A 17,988-nucleotide genomic window follows, 5' to 3' on the forward strand; every position below is an offset into this window, starting at 1 on the left:
CCCTCATGGACACAGCAAAGAACTGGGTTCTAATTGTGGCTACTGATTTTCAGTTATAGTTTTTTGTGTATTTATTTTTAAAACAATTTAATCATTTTTATCTTTGCATAGATAGTCTATGGGAGGTGTTAGCATAATATTAATACTTTTTATCTTTGCATAGATAGTCTATTGGAAGTATTAGCATAATACATATTTTCATCAGAATATTTAAAAAAGCTCATCAGAATATTTTTGAGACAAATTGCAAAAATTATAAACTCATCAAACATATAATTTCATTGGAGTCTTTAACAGGAAAAGAAGGGAGATTATTAAATTTATATTCAGAAATCAAAGACATTCCCAAGATCACTTGTAAAGTACAGAATCAGACCAGAACTTTGGGACTGAATCACATTTTTAATAAGAGAACTTAAAAAAAAAAAGCTCTTGTGTTTAATAAATATTCTGTTACACACTCTGTATTTATAGCCCTCTATAGTAACAGTTACTGTTTACAGTAATGACACCGATGCCAGTGTATACATAAGAAAGGACTTGTTTCTGTCACTGGAGGCTGAAACACAGAGGCCAGGAACTAAAATATTTAATGAAGCTGAAGTTTTAAGCAGTCAGTTTTGTATATACCTTAAGTTTCTTCAGCGGTCATCTGTGTAATGACACCTTTTTCAGAATCCCCAGGGTTTTCACAGCAGAAAAAAATAGGTACTTAATAAATTGTGTTCCTTCTCTCTTTTAGTCCTGTGCCCTCATTAGGCTGATTCGGCCTTCTAATAGGAGCAGACCCTTGCATATTCCTGTCCTTGAAAACCTTTCTGTTAGCGCTCACTGAACAGCTTTTTGAATCACACCTTTCATTTAATCTGCTGCATTTTTAAACTGCACATGGGTGAAAGACTGTTAAAGATAATTTTGTATCAGCGCTTATTTATTATTATGGCCATAATCTCTTAAATTTGTATTAGCTGTAAATTACAAGGAATGCTTCCAGTGCCGTGTAATTAATGTTACCATCACATCCTTAAAATATGCCAGCACATGGCAACTGCCCCTTCCTCAATCTGCTCTTCTTTCCCCCTACAGACACTCCCCGTACCCCTCTACACATGTGCACACACAGACACAGAGACACACACGCAAACACACACATGCGTGGCACAGCACACACCAATCTGCCACTCTCCAGCAGTCTGGCTTCTGGAGTTGGGAGCTGTCAGCCTGCTGGGAGGAGCTGGGGGTGGGGGAGGAGGAAGAGGTGGGGCTCTGCTCTGATTAATTACCTTAGGCATTCAGGGGTGGGGCTTCCTTCAGCCATCTGCCTGAGATATGGGAGGGAGCTGGAGAAAGGAGGAGGGGGAGAGACTGCCAGAGAGGAAGAGAAAAGAAAGAAAGAAACACTAGAAAGGAAAAAGAAAGAAAACGGTGCAAAGGACCGTCAATTTCTCACCTTTAGCTAGCCGGGGGGGAGGGGAGAAAAAGAGAGCCGTGGAGGTGTGCCCCAGCAAGGAAGCTTTGAAGGGTTGCTCATCTGTTCCGTTTGGTTTATGGAGAAAAAGAAAATGGTAACTCAGGTAAGATCTGAGCTTCCTCGGCATGTTTCTTTTCTGTCTCTCGGATCTGAGTGGAGGTTTAGGGGTAGAGTATAGCCAGCGGAGTTTTAACTAGGGTTGTTTTCTTAAAAGGCCAGATGTATTGTTATCAGCTGAAGTGTTAGTCTGTGTCTGTGAGCGCGTCTGTGTGTGCTGTGTATCCATCCTCCCCCCGCCCCCCCACCCCAGCTCCATAGCAGATTCCTGTTTCCTGTACTGTGCAGCTGTAGCTCAGGAAGACCCTGTGGGGATTTGTCTACCTCTTTGTCTTGGTTCTGAGAAGAGGGAGGGAGAGAAAGACTGCAGAGGTAGGAAGAGAGACTGCCAAAAAAAAAGGGGGGGGAGGGAATGACTTCCTTTTAAGAATTGCAAAAGAATGTGTGTTATAGGGAAATCTGATTCCTGATTCACTATGGCTTCTCAGGATTGGCTATGGAATTGCAGTTTTGCTGCCTTCTCTGCAAAGGGCTTATTGAAGGTTAGGGAAAAAATACTGCATTTTCATGGCTTTGTTACTGGGCAAAGAATGCTTTTGGTAGGCACCCATAGGAGCATCCAGGTAGAGGCAGGTAGCCCAGGCAGGTAGAGCTCTCCTGACAGGGGAACAAACCTGGATGTATAAATGACAGTTACCCAGCTTTAAAAGACACTGGAAGGAGAGGGTGTAGGAAATGGAAGATCTCTCTCTTCCCCTACCTCTTTCGCCCCTCCCCTCTCTCCCTCTGTAGTGTGTCAGGCAATGTCTACTCTGTATTTTAGCAAGTCATTCCTGACTAAATAGAAAGGTGAACGCTCCTACACAGATTCCCTGGTAGGGCTATTTCACCCTTCTGTGTGCTCCTTTACACTTTTTTTCTTTATATATAGGTTGAGAAGGAGTGAGGAGGCTGGAATTGATCCTGAGGGAATAATTTACATGCTGGAACATTCAAGCCCTTTGCTCTCAATGGGTCTTACTCTAGGCTTTTATTCGGACCGGGGAAATTTCATCTCTGGACAGTGCTTTCCTTTTAAGGAGGGTGCCCTTTTTTGAATCTCCTTTTTTTTTCCTCTCCAAGTCACCGCCAGAGGGTGAGAGAGGCAGCTAGCTATCAGGAAAGATGCTTCATCTTCAAAACTGGAATCCTGGTCAGTTAAAATGTTATATAATAACCCGCAGTAGTATGTGGCTGGAGAAGAACCTATAGGGAAACACACCTATCCTGATTCAGAGGAATTTTCAAAGAATAAATCCTCCTGAAGTATTTTTTCACCAATTCAGAGTTTAGAGATGAGCAAGAAATCCTTGAAACTATTAAAATAGTTCTCATATGCTTTCTTAACCTCTTAGGGAGTCTCTTGAAATATTGTTTCCTTTTTTTTAATTTCCACAAAGGATAAAATCTACCTATTTATTTCTGATTCTCTTCCTTGGTTTGGAGATTTTACTTGCTGAGCCTTGGGGCTCTCATTCAATTTTCATTAACTGACAATATTAGAGGGTAACAGCTCCCTTCTGAGCTCTTACTGAAGGCTCTTCACATATTTGAGTTTTCACTATATGTACTTTTAAACCAGTGAGAGTTATCTAAACCAGAAATTTTTGTACTCAGTTTTCTGCTGTCTCATGGAACATTGCCCTTTAGTTTATAGGAGAGCTGAAGTATATATATCCTAAATGTAATGCTCATGTATATTTAATTTGGCCTTAGTTGTCAGTATTAAAGGAAACTAATGTTAAGAATGAAGTAGAAGAAATTAGTGGGCATATTTTGGTGGTTAAGAATTCTAATAATTAAGTTTAAATTATTGTATTTTCTCAGAAGGTACTGAATGCCAAAGGAAAGAAGTAACTCATTTTGCCCATGCTGAAAAAATATACAGCTGGTAGTTGAAAAAAGAATTGCGAATTTTCAGTATTCCAGCACATTTGTTTTGATATATACATTTTCTGTGGTAATACAGTGTACAGTTATTAGTAATCTAGAAAATACAGTCAAAGAAATAACTGGCTGGGCCAATTGTTACCTGACCTTTTGTATCATTTAGGTTTCTGTTCAGTTGTGTTATACAGTGTTTGTTCCATTTTTTGCTTTCTGGTTTTAGGCCAGATACCCAATCCAAACACTTGATAATAAAATCTGTCCATAGCTTTTTCAATATAAACTGTCTATGCTGGCTAGGGCTGGACTATCAAAGTTAAATGGTTTTATTTCAGGATGTAGTATCCTGACTAGAATATTATGAGAGAGATACAGATATGCTTCATTATGATACAATCTAGGTTCGTTGCATCTTCACACTAGGCCTTTTCCACATCTGCTATTTCCATCACTCAGTTTGTAGAGGAAGGCTTTTCTGGTGATGATGCTCTCATCGCCCATTATTAGTTCCACATTGGTAGTTGGCCAGAGGATGCTCAGCTATTATATATGCTGTAGCTTTAGATGAGCTTTTTTCTTGTAATTAGCAAATTTCCCCGTCATTTACCAAAAGTAACAAGTGCTTGGCCATTTGATGACAAACTTAATCTGGTAACCAGAAATGCTTATGTGATATTCTAAAAAATAACTTTTGATCTTTTATTCATGTGTGTAGTTGCAGGAATTTTTTATTGATGTCCCATCTTAATTTGGTTTACAGGCTCAGGAATACTGTGTTTCCCATGTATGAAAATAACAAAGTAGAGTTGTTGTTTTTGTTAGAAAAAAATCATACTCATAAGAACCAAATGAGAAAAAATAAAATTGAAAAAATGATTTTCCCCCTAATTTAAGAAAAATGACACAAACTTGGTTATACTATTTATTGTTGAGGTAAACTGCTTTAGGTAAAAAGGAAAGATGTTACAGTAGGGATGTGAATGCACATTTTTGTGCTCTACAATGGCATAACATTGCCAGCTCCTACGAAGCACAGACAGAGCCCTCCCTTTCTTGGACAGCTAAGTGCTTTGCTGGCATTTTCTTCAAAATCTGTTTTCCATCAGAATCCAGAGGAGGGAAGGTGTTAAGAAAAGGGAGTTTGGAAAGGGAGTGCTGTTCCTTTAAATAGTGCTGTGAGTCCATGTGGCAGCAGGCCGCTACGGAGTGTATTCTTTTGTAATGAATCACCAGTTCCATTGTCTGCTATCTCCCCCTTTGTAGCTGGGAGGCTGAAGTCTTTCACCTGAGCTGCTGCCAGTTCGCTGTTCTGTTCCAGGGTGGTTGGTAGAAGAGAAGAGGGAGGAGGGTATTTTATGATTAAATTAAAGACAGATAAAAGAGCAGGTATGTTTGCTTTGTTTCTTTTTCTCCCATCCTTTCCTTTTTGCTTTCTGAAGTGAGTTGGGAATCTCTTGTGTGATTTCCCTACGCATAACCATTTTCCGTGAAGTCTGGAAATCAGCGGATTATTTAGTCTCCATTTTGTGGCCTTGCTCTAAAGTGGTTCCATTCGTTTGCCTGCCAGTCACACTCCTTTCCACCCAGACCTTGTTCCACCCTCCATCCACAGAGCAGAGCTCACACTGTTTGTTTTGGCACACTTTCCACCTTCTATGGGCTGTGCAGGATTCTGGGGAAGTTAGGGGATAGGAGGGGATTGTGGGTTGGAGACTAAATTTATGTCCCTTTATAATGAACAAAAAAACCCTCACTTTTTCCAGTGATTTGGTTGCTTCTGAATTCTTCTACATTGCTTCATATCTTCAGGTTAACCATTTCCCTGCCAGGGCCCTATTGACTCTTTAAAAAAATGCCATTTTTAAAATTGCTTAGCTTTCCTGAAAAGATACCCAGAATTCCATAAATAGATCTTTTATTAAAAATGAGCAATTTGATTCATTATGTGGTAATTTGTTTGTCATATACTTATACTTTTTTTTCTTTACACTTCTGTCTTACTTTTGTTTCATCTTTCTCTTGGGTTTGCAGTTGAGACTGGGTAAGCTTAGTGTTTGACAAAATACTATTGAAGATTGTATTTCTACAGAGGACATCTCCATGCTGAAAAGTAACAATAGTCTTCATCCTACAATGGCAAAAATTTCTGGTTTTGTTCTTTCACCTTTCTGTTCTTCCCTGAAAAAATAACCAAACACATCTATCTATGCAAGTGTCTACTTAGGAACAGTTTCATCTCTCTTGACTTTGGGTTTATGGAAGGTCTAAATGTTAACTTCTTGTCACATAATGTTTTTCCTTGTTTCATAGACACCTATTTGTGACAGTCACATTGCCCCCCAGGGATCAGTCATACTGACGATAAAATCCCTGTGCCCAGCTAGTCTTTGTACCTGCCTCTTCTCTCTGAGATCTGACAGTATTGGTATCCCCCAATGTTTCCTGCTAGGGTTGTGATTTGTCACCCTACTCCCCTTCCCCCATTCACAACATTCCAAAACTCCTACCAAATCTCCTCTACACGTTTCTTCACTCGATGTTATGTATGTGAACTCTGCCAATCACAGGTAGTCTGCTGTACTGTAGTCTTTTGTTATTGGGCTCCCATCAATGCCTGGCCTGCCCTTACATAGCTTGCTTTTACATTTTCCTCTTAGAATGATTAAATTCAGGTAAGTATGGAATCAAGTGATTCCTTAGAGGTCATTTCCAGTGTGACTCACTTAAAACATTTCCAGGGTGATTCACTTAAGATTAATTTTGTCAATCTTGTACATAAATCTTAACGGTTGTTTCCTTTCCATCGAAAACAAACTTCTGTGTCTACCTGAGTAGTCAAGCGCTTGTATGTCCAACCTTATCTCTTGTCACCCATGTTTCACTGCAGTGACACTGACCTCCTTGCTGGTCCCCTGAAATTCCTTTTGTTTTCCTAGTTTAAGCCTTTCCTCTCTCCTTTGCCCTTTACATTTTTTTTTCTTTTCTTCTGCCTGTCATGCTCTTCCCACAGAATCTGGGTGGCTTGTTCTACCCACACATTTGTTCTCAGAGGAGAGTCCTTCCTTGATTATCCTTCCTAAACTAGCAGTCCTTCACTTCACCACTCCTACCCCCACTCTCATTTTCCTTTACTCGTCACTAATTTTACCTTTTATCGTAGCTTGTTATATAATTGTTGGTTTGTTTATTGTCTATTCCCCCCCTCCTCCCTAGCACCTCAGTGAGGTCAGGGAACTTGTATTACTGCTGTCTTAAACAGTGACTAGTGTACTCCACTTCTGTATGTGTGTTATCAGACTGTTCTGGTCTCAGCAATATCAGGATTTAAACCTGGGGAGCTTATATAGCATCCCTATTAATCACCACTAACAGTGACTGTCAGTGAAACAACTTTTTGGTTTTGACCCCCCCCTAAGATAGGTGAAAATCCTCTAAGTAGCAACATTAGATAGTCATTCCTCACTATATCACAGTTCATTTATCGCTATTAGTGGGTTTTCACCTATTGCAGGGGTCTCTGGAACCTAACTCACCCAGTAGGTGAGGGATCACTATATTTGTTTTTTTTCTAACTGTGATATAGTGAGGGACGAGTGTATTGTATACATACCTCATTTCAAATGTAATGATGATATCCATATTAGATATTGCTTGCCAGTATATGTAAGGTGTATATTTCAGGTATGCACTCCCTCCTTTTGTTTGAGTCTATAGAGGTCAGACAACCAGTTACCCTGGGTACAGGGATAAATTCCAAACCTGCAGTCATTTAATTCCACATTGATGTGTTCTTTCATTAGATTACCAGCCTCATAAGTAGCAAGTAGTTCCATTATTCTTGCTAAAAAGTAGAAAAGTTTTTCTTATGGTGGGCTGAAATCTGTTTTTATTACTGCTTTCTCACTGTCCATCCTCTCATCTGGAATCACATAGAAGGGCTTAATCTACATAAAAACCAAATACATCTTCTTTTATATTTGTTTAGTTTTCCTACTTCATAGATGTGAAGATGCTTTCCAAAAGCTTTACTGTTTTAGAATAATTGAATTTATCTATGTGAATCATTTACCATTTATGCTTACTACATAAAATATCAATTATAAGTGTCTTTACTATAAGTTTTTTATGAAAATATGTTTGGCTTTACTCAGCTTTTTTAAATATATATTTTTATTGTAACGATACTATACAGAGGGGGGTTACAGTTACATGAGTAAGGTAATAAGTACTTTTCCTATCAAGCATTGTTACCCCCTCCTTTGTTTTTCCCCTACCATCCCTTCCCTCCCCACATCCCCAACTCCTCCCTCCCCAAGTTTTAAAGTTCATTTTCAACATAGTGTCTTGTACAATTTACTCAGTTTTATATAGCTTGTGATCTCATGCAATATTGTCAGCAATTTACAACTTCAAATATGAAGGAATATTGCCTTTATCACTTAACTAAGAGTATTATTTTTTTTGTTCTATTATAAAGTATGCCATCAACTTACTTGCAAGAACCTGTCTTCTAACCCTTGAGTCTTGCCATAATTCCTCAAAGGTTATTACTGTCACTACAAATGTAGTTTTTAACTTTTTACAAATACTTTTTTAATTTCATTGCTTGCTTGCTTGGTGCCACTCCTGGAGCTTGATCTCAGGGCCCTGGATGTTGTTCCTGAGCTTTTTTGCTCAAGGCTAGCTTTCTACCACTTGAGTCATAACCCTACTTCTGGGTTTTGTTTTGTTTTGTTTGCAGGGGGCGGGCAGTGGCAGGCCTGGGAGTGAGGTGCTAAAAGAGTCTCTTGGAGTTTCCTGCTTGGAACCATGATCCTGATTCTCAGATCTCAACCTCCTGAATAGCTAGGATTACAGGTGTGATCCTATTAGATACTTTTTAGATAGAATCTTTTATAGAGCCTTTTACCATTAGATCAGTAACAATGGTTAAAAAAAAACTAGTCATATTTTCTATTTAAAATAGAAATAAGCCAGGTCAGTGGCTCATGCCTGTACTCTTAGCTAATCAGTTGACTGAGATCTGAGGATCACAGTTCACAGCCAATCCCAGTAGGAAAGTCTGAGGTTCTTACCTCCAGTTAACCACCAGAAAGCTGGAAGTGGCACTATGGCTCACTGTGGCTCAAAGTGGTAGAGCACTAATCTTAACCAAAAAGAGCTCAGGGACAGTGCCCAGCCCCAAGTACAAACCCCACAGCCAACCAAAAAAAAAAAAGTAGAACACAAAAAATTTAACTGAAGCCTTTAAAAAAAATTCTGATCAATAATACTACAAAGCAAAACCCATAGAAATATTGTTTAGCATACTTTAACATGTTATTTTCATCATGGCTCTTAATGTCAAATGGCCATCAGTTTCTGGATTTAGAATAACATTTCTTATTTAGTTAAACTAACCTCAGGAAACAGAAATAGATATGGTGTTCTTAATACTGTTTTTATTATAATAAGATAAATTTAGTGAGCTTTGTAGTCACACCTGTAATACCAGTTCTTGTCAAGTTCAAGGCCAACCTAGGCTGTATATCAAGATTCTATTTTTAAAAACTTGAAATCATGTATTTCATTTTTAAAGGAATATTAAAGAAACAATAGAACCCAGTAATTGTTTTGTGATAGTATTAATGAATATTTTTGTATTCACAAACTATATAATCTGTTTTGTTTTTATAGTAGTAGAGATTGAGTTCAGGGCCCTACACTTGCTAGACAGGTTTTCTTCCATTTGAGCCACTTCTCCAACCCTTTTTGCACCTGGGTTATTTTTGAGACAAGGTATTGGTTTATGCTTAGGATAGCCTAGGCTGCACTCACTCTGTTTGTGCATCACTGGGGATGTCAGGCATATACCATCTCACCCAGTCATTGGATGGAGTCTAGCAAACTTTATGCCTGGGCTGACCTCAAACCATGATCCCCTAATCTCTGCCTCCTAAATAGAGCTAGGATTACAGGCTTGAGGAACCATATTACAGTTGTAACTATGTACTTTTACCTAGTGTTAAGTTATATTAGAATCGTTGCAAGGTGGTACGCAGAGACAAACCAAGACTTAAATGGAAGAGATGAGATTTTTAAGGACTTACAACTTTCAGTCACAGATCCACACATTATTTCTGGAAGGACCAGATAGTAATTGTTTGGGGCTTTGCAGGCTATTCTGACTCTTCAATTCTGTTGCCATAGCATTAAAGAAGCCATAGCAGCTCCTCAAGAAATGAATGTGGCTGTGTTCAGAACTTTATAGACAGTGAAATTTGTTCTTCCTATAATTTGTATGTGTTATTAAATATTATTATTTGGGGCTTTTTTCTAGCTACTCAACAATGTAAAGGCCAAGCTTAGCTTTCAATTTACATAAAACAGATCTGTGGACCAGCTTTTAGGACCATAAGCCATAGTTTGCTGACCCCTGAGAGATACAAATCTTGGTTTTTTGTTGTTGTTGTTGTTGTTTAAGCGTAAGTAAGGTTTTTCCAATATAGCCCAATGGCCACATAGTTTTAAGCAGGTTTTTTTGTTGATTTGTTTTGTACCAGTCCTGAGGCTTTGAACTCAGGACCTGAGTGTTGTCCCTGAGTTTTTATGCTCAAGGTTAGCCCTCTGCCACTTGAGCTACAGCTCTACTTTTGACTTTTTTGGTATTTAACTAAAGATAGAGTCTCATGAAGTTTCCTGTTCAGACTAGCTTCAAACCACAATCCTCAAATCTCAGCCTCCAGAGTAGCTAGGATTACAGGTGTGAGCCACTAGCTCACACCTAGTTTTGAACAGTTTTCACTGTCCATCTTGAATCATTGTTAGAAAGAAACTCTGGATTTTCATTTTTCAACCCCCAGAAAATATGTATATTTTTCTTTCTCTACTTTTCTCCTGCCCAACACCAAATCTAAACTATTTTCAACTCACATATGCCTGTGTTATGTCTTTTAACTGTTTATATGTTCTTTTTCATAAGTCATTACTATGAGCCTTTTTCTACCCTGTTTGTTGTTTGTCTGTTTCTTTGTTTTTCATCTTTAAAGATTTAGCCTAGACTTTTCCTACTTCAAAGGTAATCCTTCTTTGTACTTCATTGCCTGGGATTTGTAAGGGTAGGTGGGGGAAGATTGCTTAGCTTTTGGTTTGGTTTTGATATATTAGGGTTTGAACTCAAGGCTTTATATTTGGGAGGTAAGCATTCTACCACTTGAGCTACATCCTTAGCTAGTCCTTTCTGCTTTAGTTTTTCAGATATAGCCTCTTGCTTTTGCCCATAGTGGCCCTAGAATGGACCATACATGGCCTTCCTATCTCTTCCTCCCAAGTGCTAGGATTACAGACATGTACTACCATGCCCAGCATGTATTGGTCTCTGTCATATTACTGTGTTTGGAGCATATCTGTCAATAAAATGTTAAAAACTGAGAACATTTCAGGAAAAAAGCATGTAATATAATCATGGGAAAAGAAAGTTGGAGATACTTCCCAAAATGCAGATATTTTGACACCAAGATTTTGAAAAAAAGAAAGACACAAGTGAGTTAGAAATCTTAGTCTAGCAAATCTTTCCTGCTAATACTTTATTGATGGGAAAGATCTCAGGGAAGCAAGGAGAAAAAATGTGAATTAAGACTGAAAGCTGTGGAAGCTTTGTATCAGCCATGGCTTATCACTTGGCTTTGGTAGAAGTCTTGAAGGAAAACAAGGGCCTCTCTCTGGCTGTCCCAGACAGGTGTGAAGAGATAATTTGTGGACCAGTTTCCCCAGCTCTTGCTCCTCTTTCTATTAGTCAGTTCACATACAGCAAACTCATCTTGGACCTTATCTTTGTCTGCTAGCCTTTGCAGTTACATGCATTGGTCTACACTGAGCTGTATGTTTGAGTACCAAATTTGTGCTTGTCCGACAAGTCTAATTTCAATGCTGTAGGTAACCCTGGAACCTCTGCCTTTCAAAGGTATTAAAAGAGATTTACTCCCAAGAGGACTGACAGAATAGAATAAAGCATTACAGTTTTCATCATAAATTTCTGTATTGTTTGACTTGCTATTATGTGCATTTATAACTTAGATTAAAAAAATAAAGAAAAGGAAAAATGAATCACTAAGCACAACCTAGGAAGAAAAAATCAAAGATCTTTTAAGATACATTTGGCATTGGACCACTAGTGGTCCTAATCCTTTCCTTCCTGACCCTCAGTTAACAAACAGTCCCCTGAATTCAAGTGTTAACACAAGGCCTCGAGTTCTCTCTCCCTGTTACCACACGTATCTTTATTGTGAGCACTTTCAAAGTTTATAGTATCCTTCAGCTGGCTTCCTTGTCTTTTCTTTCCTCATGCTGGACTTGGTCTCTCTGTATTTGCAAATCAGTTTAGTTATACCTTTAAAAAAAATGACAAGTCTGTTTTATATGCCATGGGATTCTAACATGCTTTTTAAAAATTCCTTTAACAGGTACTTATTGAGGATTAGGGATTGTAGCAAGCGGTAAAGAGCTTGCCTAGCAAGTGAGAAGCCCTGAGCTTAGTCCATAGGACCACCACCCACTAAAAAAATTATTAAGAGTTAGACCCAGACATTTACCTGACCTTAAAGAGTTAATATTCTATAAAAGTAACAGGTATGTAAATAAGTACACAAACAAGTAATCATAGTAGAGTACAAGTACTACAAGAGTTAAATATGAGGGCTGGGAATGTGGCTCAATGGTAGAGTGCTTGCCTACATGCATGAAGCCCTGGGTTTGATTCCTCAGTACCACATGAACAGAAAAATCCGGAAGTGGTACTGTGGCTCAAGTGGTAGAAACACTAGCCTTGAGCACGGAGAGGCTCAGGGACAGTGCCCAGGCCCTGAGTTCAAGGCCCAGGATCAGCAAAGAAAAAAAAAAAGTTAAATATGAGGTGGGAAGGGGTAAGAAGAGGAGATTTTTCCCCTTGTTTGGTGAATCAGAAGCCTAGAGAGGCATAGATGTTGAATTTCATGAACTACGCATCAAAGGTGTGTACAGATTAGCCAAATGAATATAAAAAGCAGAAAGAATAGAGATTTAATCTGGGTGCCAGTGGGTCCTGCTTCTAACCCTACCTGCTCAAGAAGGATGAGATCTGAAAATTGGGTTTGCAAAGCCATCCTGGACAGAAAAGTCCATAAGGCTCTTTATTATCTCCAACAAAAAAACAGAAGTGGAGATATGGCTAAAGTGGTAGAGTGCCAGCCTTGAGCAAAAATACTAAGGGCTAAGAGCGAGCATGATGCCCTGAGTTTAAGTCCCAGTTACCAGCACACACACAAAAAAAGAAGAAGTATAAAAAAAAAAAGGGAAGGTAACAGTGCAAGGGGTCTTTTCAAGATTTAAGACAGATGAGAGTACCAGTTCTGCCTGTGCCATGCCGTTTTTGTCACTCAGGTGGAGTATTGTACTAACCTCTTAATGGAGGTTAGTGACTTTTACCTTTGCTGAGTGAGCTACTTAAAACCTAAAGTCTGAGCCTGCCATTTGTCTGCACAAAGCTCTATTGCGTTGTAATGACCAAAATACCTGCCTTTGGCTGTAAGCTTTAGCAGCGTTCTCCAGGATACCACTGTTTCGACTGCCAGTCATCCTCCTCACCTCCTCTCCTGCCATTCTCACTCCCTCCAGACTGGTCAAGGCCTCCGTGTTTCTAATTCCTAGAATGAGTCAAGCATGTCTTGGCCTTGAGGCTTTTTTTACTGGGGTTCCTTTTTGTCTGGGGTGATATTCTATCCAGATATGCACGTGGTTTGCTGCCAAAAAGTGTGTGTATCTTGAAGAAAAGTTATTTGAAGACACGCTTTTGCAGTATTCTTTTTTTAATCTTTTTTTCCCCCAAGTATTATAATATTCTTACTCCTGCCCTTATGCCAGCTCCTTTTTTTCTTTTTTCTTTTTTTCGTGGTAGTACTGGGGCCTGGACACTGTCCCTTAATTTTCACTCAAGGCTGGTACCCTACCACTTAAGCCATAACTTTGTTTCTGGCTTTTTTTTGGTGATTCTTTAAAAAGTCAGATTTCTTTGCCCAACTACCTTTGAACTGTGATCCTCAAATCTCAACCTCTGGAGTAGCTAGGATTGCAGACTTAAGCCTCCAGTATCCAGATGATTCTAGATTTTAAGTCTGATGTGTCTCTTCTTATCTTTTCAAAATAACATTTATGTAGCCTCCACTTTTCTTCCCTAGCCATGGACATCTAGGCTGCACTGGTAGCAGATCTGAATTATAGGGCTTTGCTTAGAACTGTGCTAAGAGCTTTACATATACTCTTCTCTCTCTCTACTTCCCCTCCCACACACAAAAGGCAGGTAGAGTTTGGAATTTAAGCCTATCTAAGCAAGTAAATACAAAACATGTAAAACATACATAATGTGTAAATATAAAAATAAATACAAATTATATCATTTGTAAAACACTTAAAAGCACAAGTGTTTTTATTCTAGAGAAAGAATTTCTGTTCCCATACTGCATAAGGAAGATGACTAGTGACCTTGTCATTGGTGAGAAACGGCCAAGAATAGACTCTGCCAGAACAATGCTGGTGTGAATATGGGAAATTTTCAGGATTTGTAGTCTTGTTGATGTGAACTCACACAGTAATAGATATGTATGGAAGTGGAGAAACTAGAGTGAAATTTTTTTAAAAATGAGAAGAGATGAAGAAAATTACCTCTCTTACACAGACTTGATTTTAGAAAAATGAAGACAGCTATATTTTGAGACATTCTCTCTATTTTCACATGTAGTACTATATGTAGAGCTTTATTTTTTGCACAAATATCATCAAGTAGTTTTGGTATGCCTTTCTCATCTAATAAATTTGTCCTACAAAGGCACAGTTTTACATTTGTCCTTGTGGCTCTCTACTTAAAGACTAGCCTGTAGTAGGAGCTTAAGTGTTACATGTAATTGATTTAAGAAACATTCAGAGTAATTCAAAGGGATCCAAGACTACTTAAGGAGCAAGAACAAAGCATGCAGTTCTACTTGCTGTCATATAATCTTCACAACAATCCTCCGAAATAATCAGTCCATCTAAGATGTAGTGAAGATGTAAGCTCAAGTCTGTCCTTCAAGTTCATCCCTTTTATTGTGACCGCCCATGAAAGTTTTAGAGAGAGGACACTTTGGGACCTAAACGATAAGTAGAAGTCACCCCAAGAATAGATGATTGCTGTGGGTAAAGGTTCAAATTTAGCCCTACTCATAACTAATCATTACGCCTGTTTCTCACTCCCAGCAGCCCAACATTCTTAAATTCTGCTTGTAAGATGAAAGGAAACCATATGTACTCAGCACATGCACATTTTCATATATACAACCCAAGAAAGCAACATTATTTCATTCTGCACTCACTGTGTTCTCTACTCCAGCCAAACAAAGCAGGCTGCTGAAAGTGACTTTCTATTTCAGTATTCCTTTACTCAGAAAGCTTATTTATTACCTATTTTTAGGTATCATGTGGGTTTCCACATTGTACAAGCTAGTCCTCACCTATCATAATGAGTCTTTTAATCTAATAAGGGAGAGGAAAGGTTTGGATATGTTAAGTATTAGGCCTTTAATATTGTACATATTAGTGTTCAGTTGACATCATGAGAACAAAAGATCCTGCGAGCCTTAAACCAGGAACAAGTTCAGAAATTTATAAGTTCAGGAAAAGGGTCATTGCGCCTATCCTTGCGGGCTCCAAGAGAAAGTTCATGATTTGTTTTCTCCTGTGAAATAAGCTCCTCCTGATTAGCCTATATTAGTAAACATTTTCATGTAAACATAGGTGAATTCATCTATTGTACTTTGCTTCTAAACTTCAAACTTTGGAATGTAGCTGCAAATTTAATAGAAGTCAAGCCATTTGTGATTTTTTTTTTGCTGGGGGTGGGGTGGGGGGGAGAGGGTGTCAGTTGTGGGGCTTGAACTCTGGGCCTGGGCACTAGTCCCTCAGCTCTTCAGCTCAAGGCTAGTGCTTTACCCCTTGAGCCACAGCTCCACTTCAAGTTTTCTGGTGATTTATTGGAGATAAGAGTTTCACGGACTTTCCTGCCTGGGCTGGCTTTGAACCATGATCCTCAGATCTCAGCCTTCTTAGAGCTAGTATTACAGGCATGAGCCACGGATGTCCAGCCTCCATTTTTGATTTTTAGTAATAACATATTTGGAAGTGCTCAAATACTGCACAGTAAGACAAAATAAATCACCCTTAATCACAAGTTTATTCTTGGTGTATACATATAATTGTTGTTACATTTCAACATAAAAAGTTTACAACATTTCTATAAATAATAAAGCATTTTTTTACATGAAGTATTCTTGACCTCCTAATAGAGGTATGCATTTCCCTTCTAGGAAGACAACCTCATTTAGCCTGGCTTGCTTTTGAGCAAGTATACAGAGCCTGGGCTTCATATGGATCATAGAAAATGTTTTTACCAGTTTCCCCATCTCCCATTGCTAATTGATGTGTTTATTCAGTTGACTGAGCCAGTTGGGTCAAAACTGCCCCAGTGGGAGAATTCTTACTCTGTGCTATGTGCCTTTGTCACATTCCCAGCAGGCTAAGGTAGAGAATGGAGACACAAGTCAAAGCCAAGAGTTAGAGCCTGAGGACAAGTCCCCTTAGCTATGTGAATGCTAACTTGGAAACTTTGCTACCAGTTGTTTAGTAGACCCTACCAAAGGATTCCTGGATGTGATACTCATGTGCAGAGGACACACATCTGCAGACCCTTTGCTGTTCTTTTTTTGTTCCTTTTCTAATCTACCTGAATTTGGTTCTTTTCTTTTTCACATCTGTGTTCAAACCTGAGATGCTTGTGTATGTCTCATATAGCTAACCGGGACAGGTCAAGCACCAACCAAATAATTTGCAGGAAAGGGGAAAGAATTATTTTCATCTCTCCTAGGAATCCCAAAATATTTACGGGAAAATCATATACCTCTGAAATTATATCCTGACCTAGAGATAATGAAAATAAGTTATAAAGTATTGGTGACCAAAAAGGCTTTTTTCTGAGAAATGTTGTGGGTGGCTAAAAACAATTTAATGTTTTATATAGCATAATAGCTAAAGGGAAGATTTTTTTTATGTATAGCAATTCTTAGTTGAAAGTAGAGCTGATGCTTGAACACTGGAGACAGGTTTTAAGAGTGTGTAACTTTTAAGACAAGAACCAGGACTGTTTTTCTCTAGATAAGCTACTTGGGCTTGGGTGTTTATTTTGTTGTTGTTGGTGGTGGTAGTGGTGTTGTGAGCAGCACATTAATTCACTCCATTAGCAAGTTGATGTCCTCTTGTTGCTTATATGTTTTTGTCATTATCTTTGCCATTAAAAACAATATCATTTGTAGATTTTATTACAAAATAGTATGGGCTTTTAGGGGCATAGGAAAACCTGGGGGGATTGGGTAGATATAGTTCCCTATCTTGATCATGGTGATGATGTCATGAGGATACTTGTGTATGTGTCAGAATTTACCTAATTGGATATTGTAAATAAAAGAGTATACTTTAATGCATGACCGTTATACCTCTATAGAATTATATTAAAATTCCTTGCTTATTTTGATAACAAGAAAAATGGACTTAGCCTAATGATCAGTGTTTCCATGACTGCTACTGAGTTTGGGCCATTTGTAATTCATCCTATGTGAGTTGTTCAGGTATATCCTTCCATCTCTTTTTCTGTCTGTGTATTTTTGTGGGTGTCTGACTTCTTAATAGGTACAACTCACTTGAATTAGGAAGTAGTGGTAATAACATTTTCCTTCTTACTGTTGCTAATATTTTAACTCATTTGATTTTTTTGTTTCATTCATTTGGTAGTAGGAATGTTTTGGGGGGTTATTTTGTTTTGTTTTTGTCAGTTCTGAGGCTTGAACTCTGGGCCTGGACACTGTCCCTCAGCTCTTCAGCAAAAGGCTAGCACTCTACCACAGCGCCACTTCTGGCTTTTTCTGTTAGGTGGTGCTAAGGAATCGAACCCAGGGCCTCATGAATGCAAGGCAAGCACTCTACCACTGAGTCACCTTCCCAGCCCAGTAGGAAGGTTTTGAACTCAGGTCCTTGCTCTTGTTAAACAGGTACTCTATAATCACTTGAGCTAGTTTTGCTTAAGGTCTCATGTTTTTGCCTATGGTTGGCCTGTGTCAAGATCCTTCTACTTACTACCTTTACAAAGTGCACCAACATGCCCAGCTTGTTGGTTGAGATGTGATCTTGTCTCTCTAATCTTTTTTAGTGGGATTACACGTATACACTAACTCACCTAGCCTCTTCTTTCTATCTTAGCAAACATATCTAAACCTGTCGTTTTTCTGTTCCATTTTTTTAGGCTTCTGATCTTGAAAATCCCACATATCCCAATTGTCCTATTTTCTTGCATTTCATATTTTTTAGTACATAACTTTCCTAAACACTAAGATAAATATCTCCTTTTTTTTCTGTCAGTTGTGGGGTTTGAACTAAGGGCGTAGGCGCTGTTGCTGTCCCTGAGCTCTTTTGCTCAAGGCTAGTGCTCTACCACTTTTGAT

At 38.6% G+C, this 17,988-nt stretch overlaps 1 protein-coding gene across 8 annotated transcripts in view; it reads left to right on the forward strand.

Moving 5' to 3' along the window:
- The window catches only part of Rbfox2 (RNA binding protein, fox-1 homolog (C. elegans) 2), a 237,058-nt gene that overhangs the window by 169,094 nt on the left and 49,976 nt on the right, over positions 1 to 17,988 (forward strand). For 2 of the 8 annotated variants that reach the window (XM_013024897.1, XM_013024898.1), the window contains exon 1: positions 1,506 to 1,574. The exons of 5 other annotated variants lie outside the window; for them this stretch is intronic. In XM_013024897.1, coding sequence (XP_012880351.1) covers positions 1,548 to 1,574 — 27 coding nt within the window. In that variant the 5' untranslated portion in view covers positions 1,506 to 1,547. Of the gene's footprint in view, positions 1 to 1,486; positions 1,575 to 17,988 lie in introns of those variants that run through there. One more of the 8 variants, XM_013024899.1, reaches the window with a different exon arrangement.

Source organism: Dipodomys ordii, unplaced genomic scaffold (assembly GCF_000151885.1).
Source record: "Dipodomys ordii isolate 6190 unplaced genomic scaffold, Dord_2.0 Scaffold79, whole genome shotgun sequence".
NCBI lineage: Eukaryota > Metazoa > Chordata > Mammalia > Rodentia > Heteromyidae > Dipodomys > Dipodomys ordii.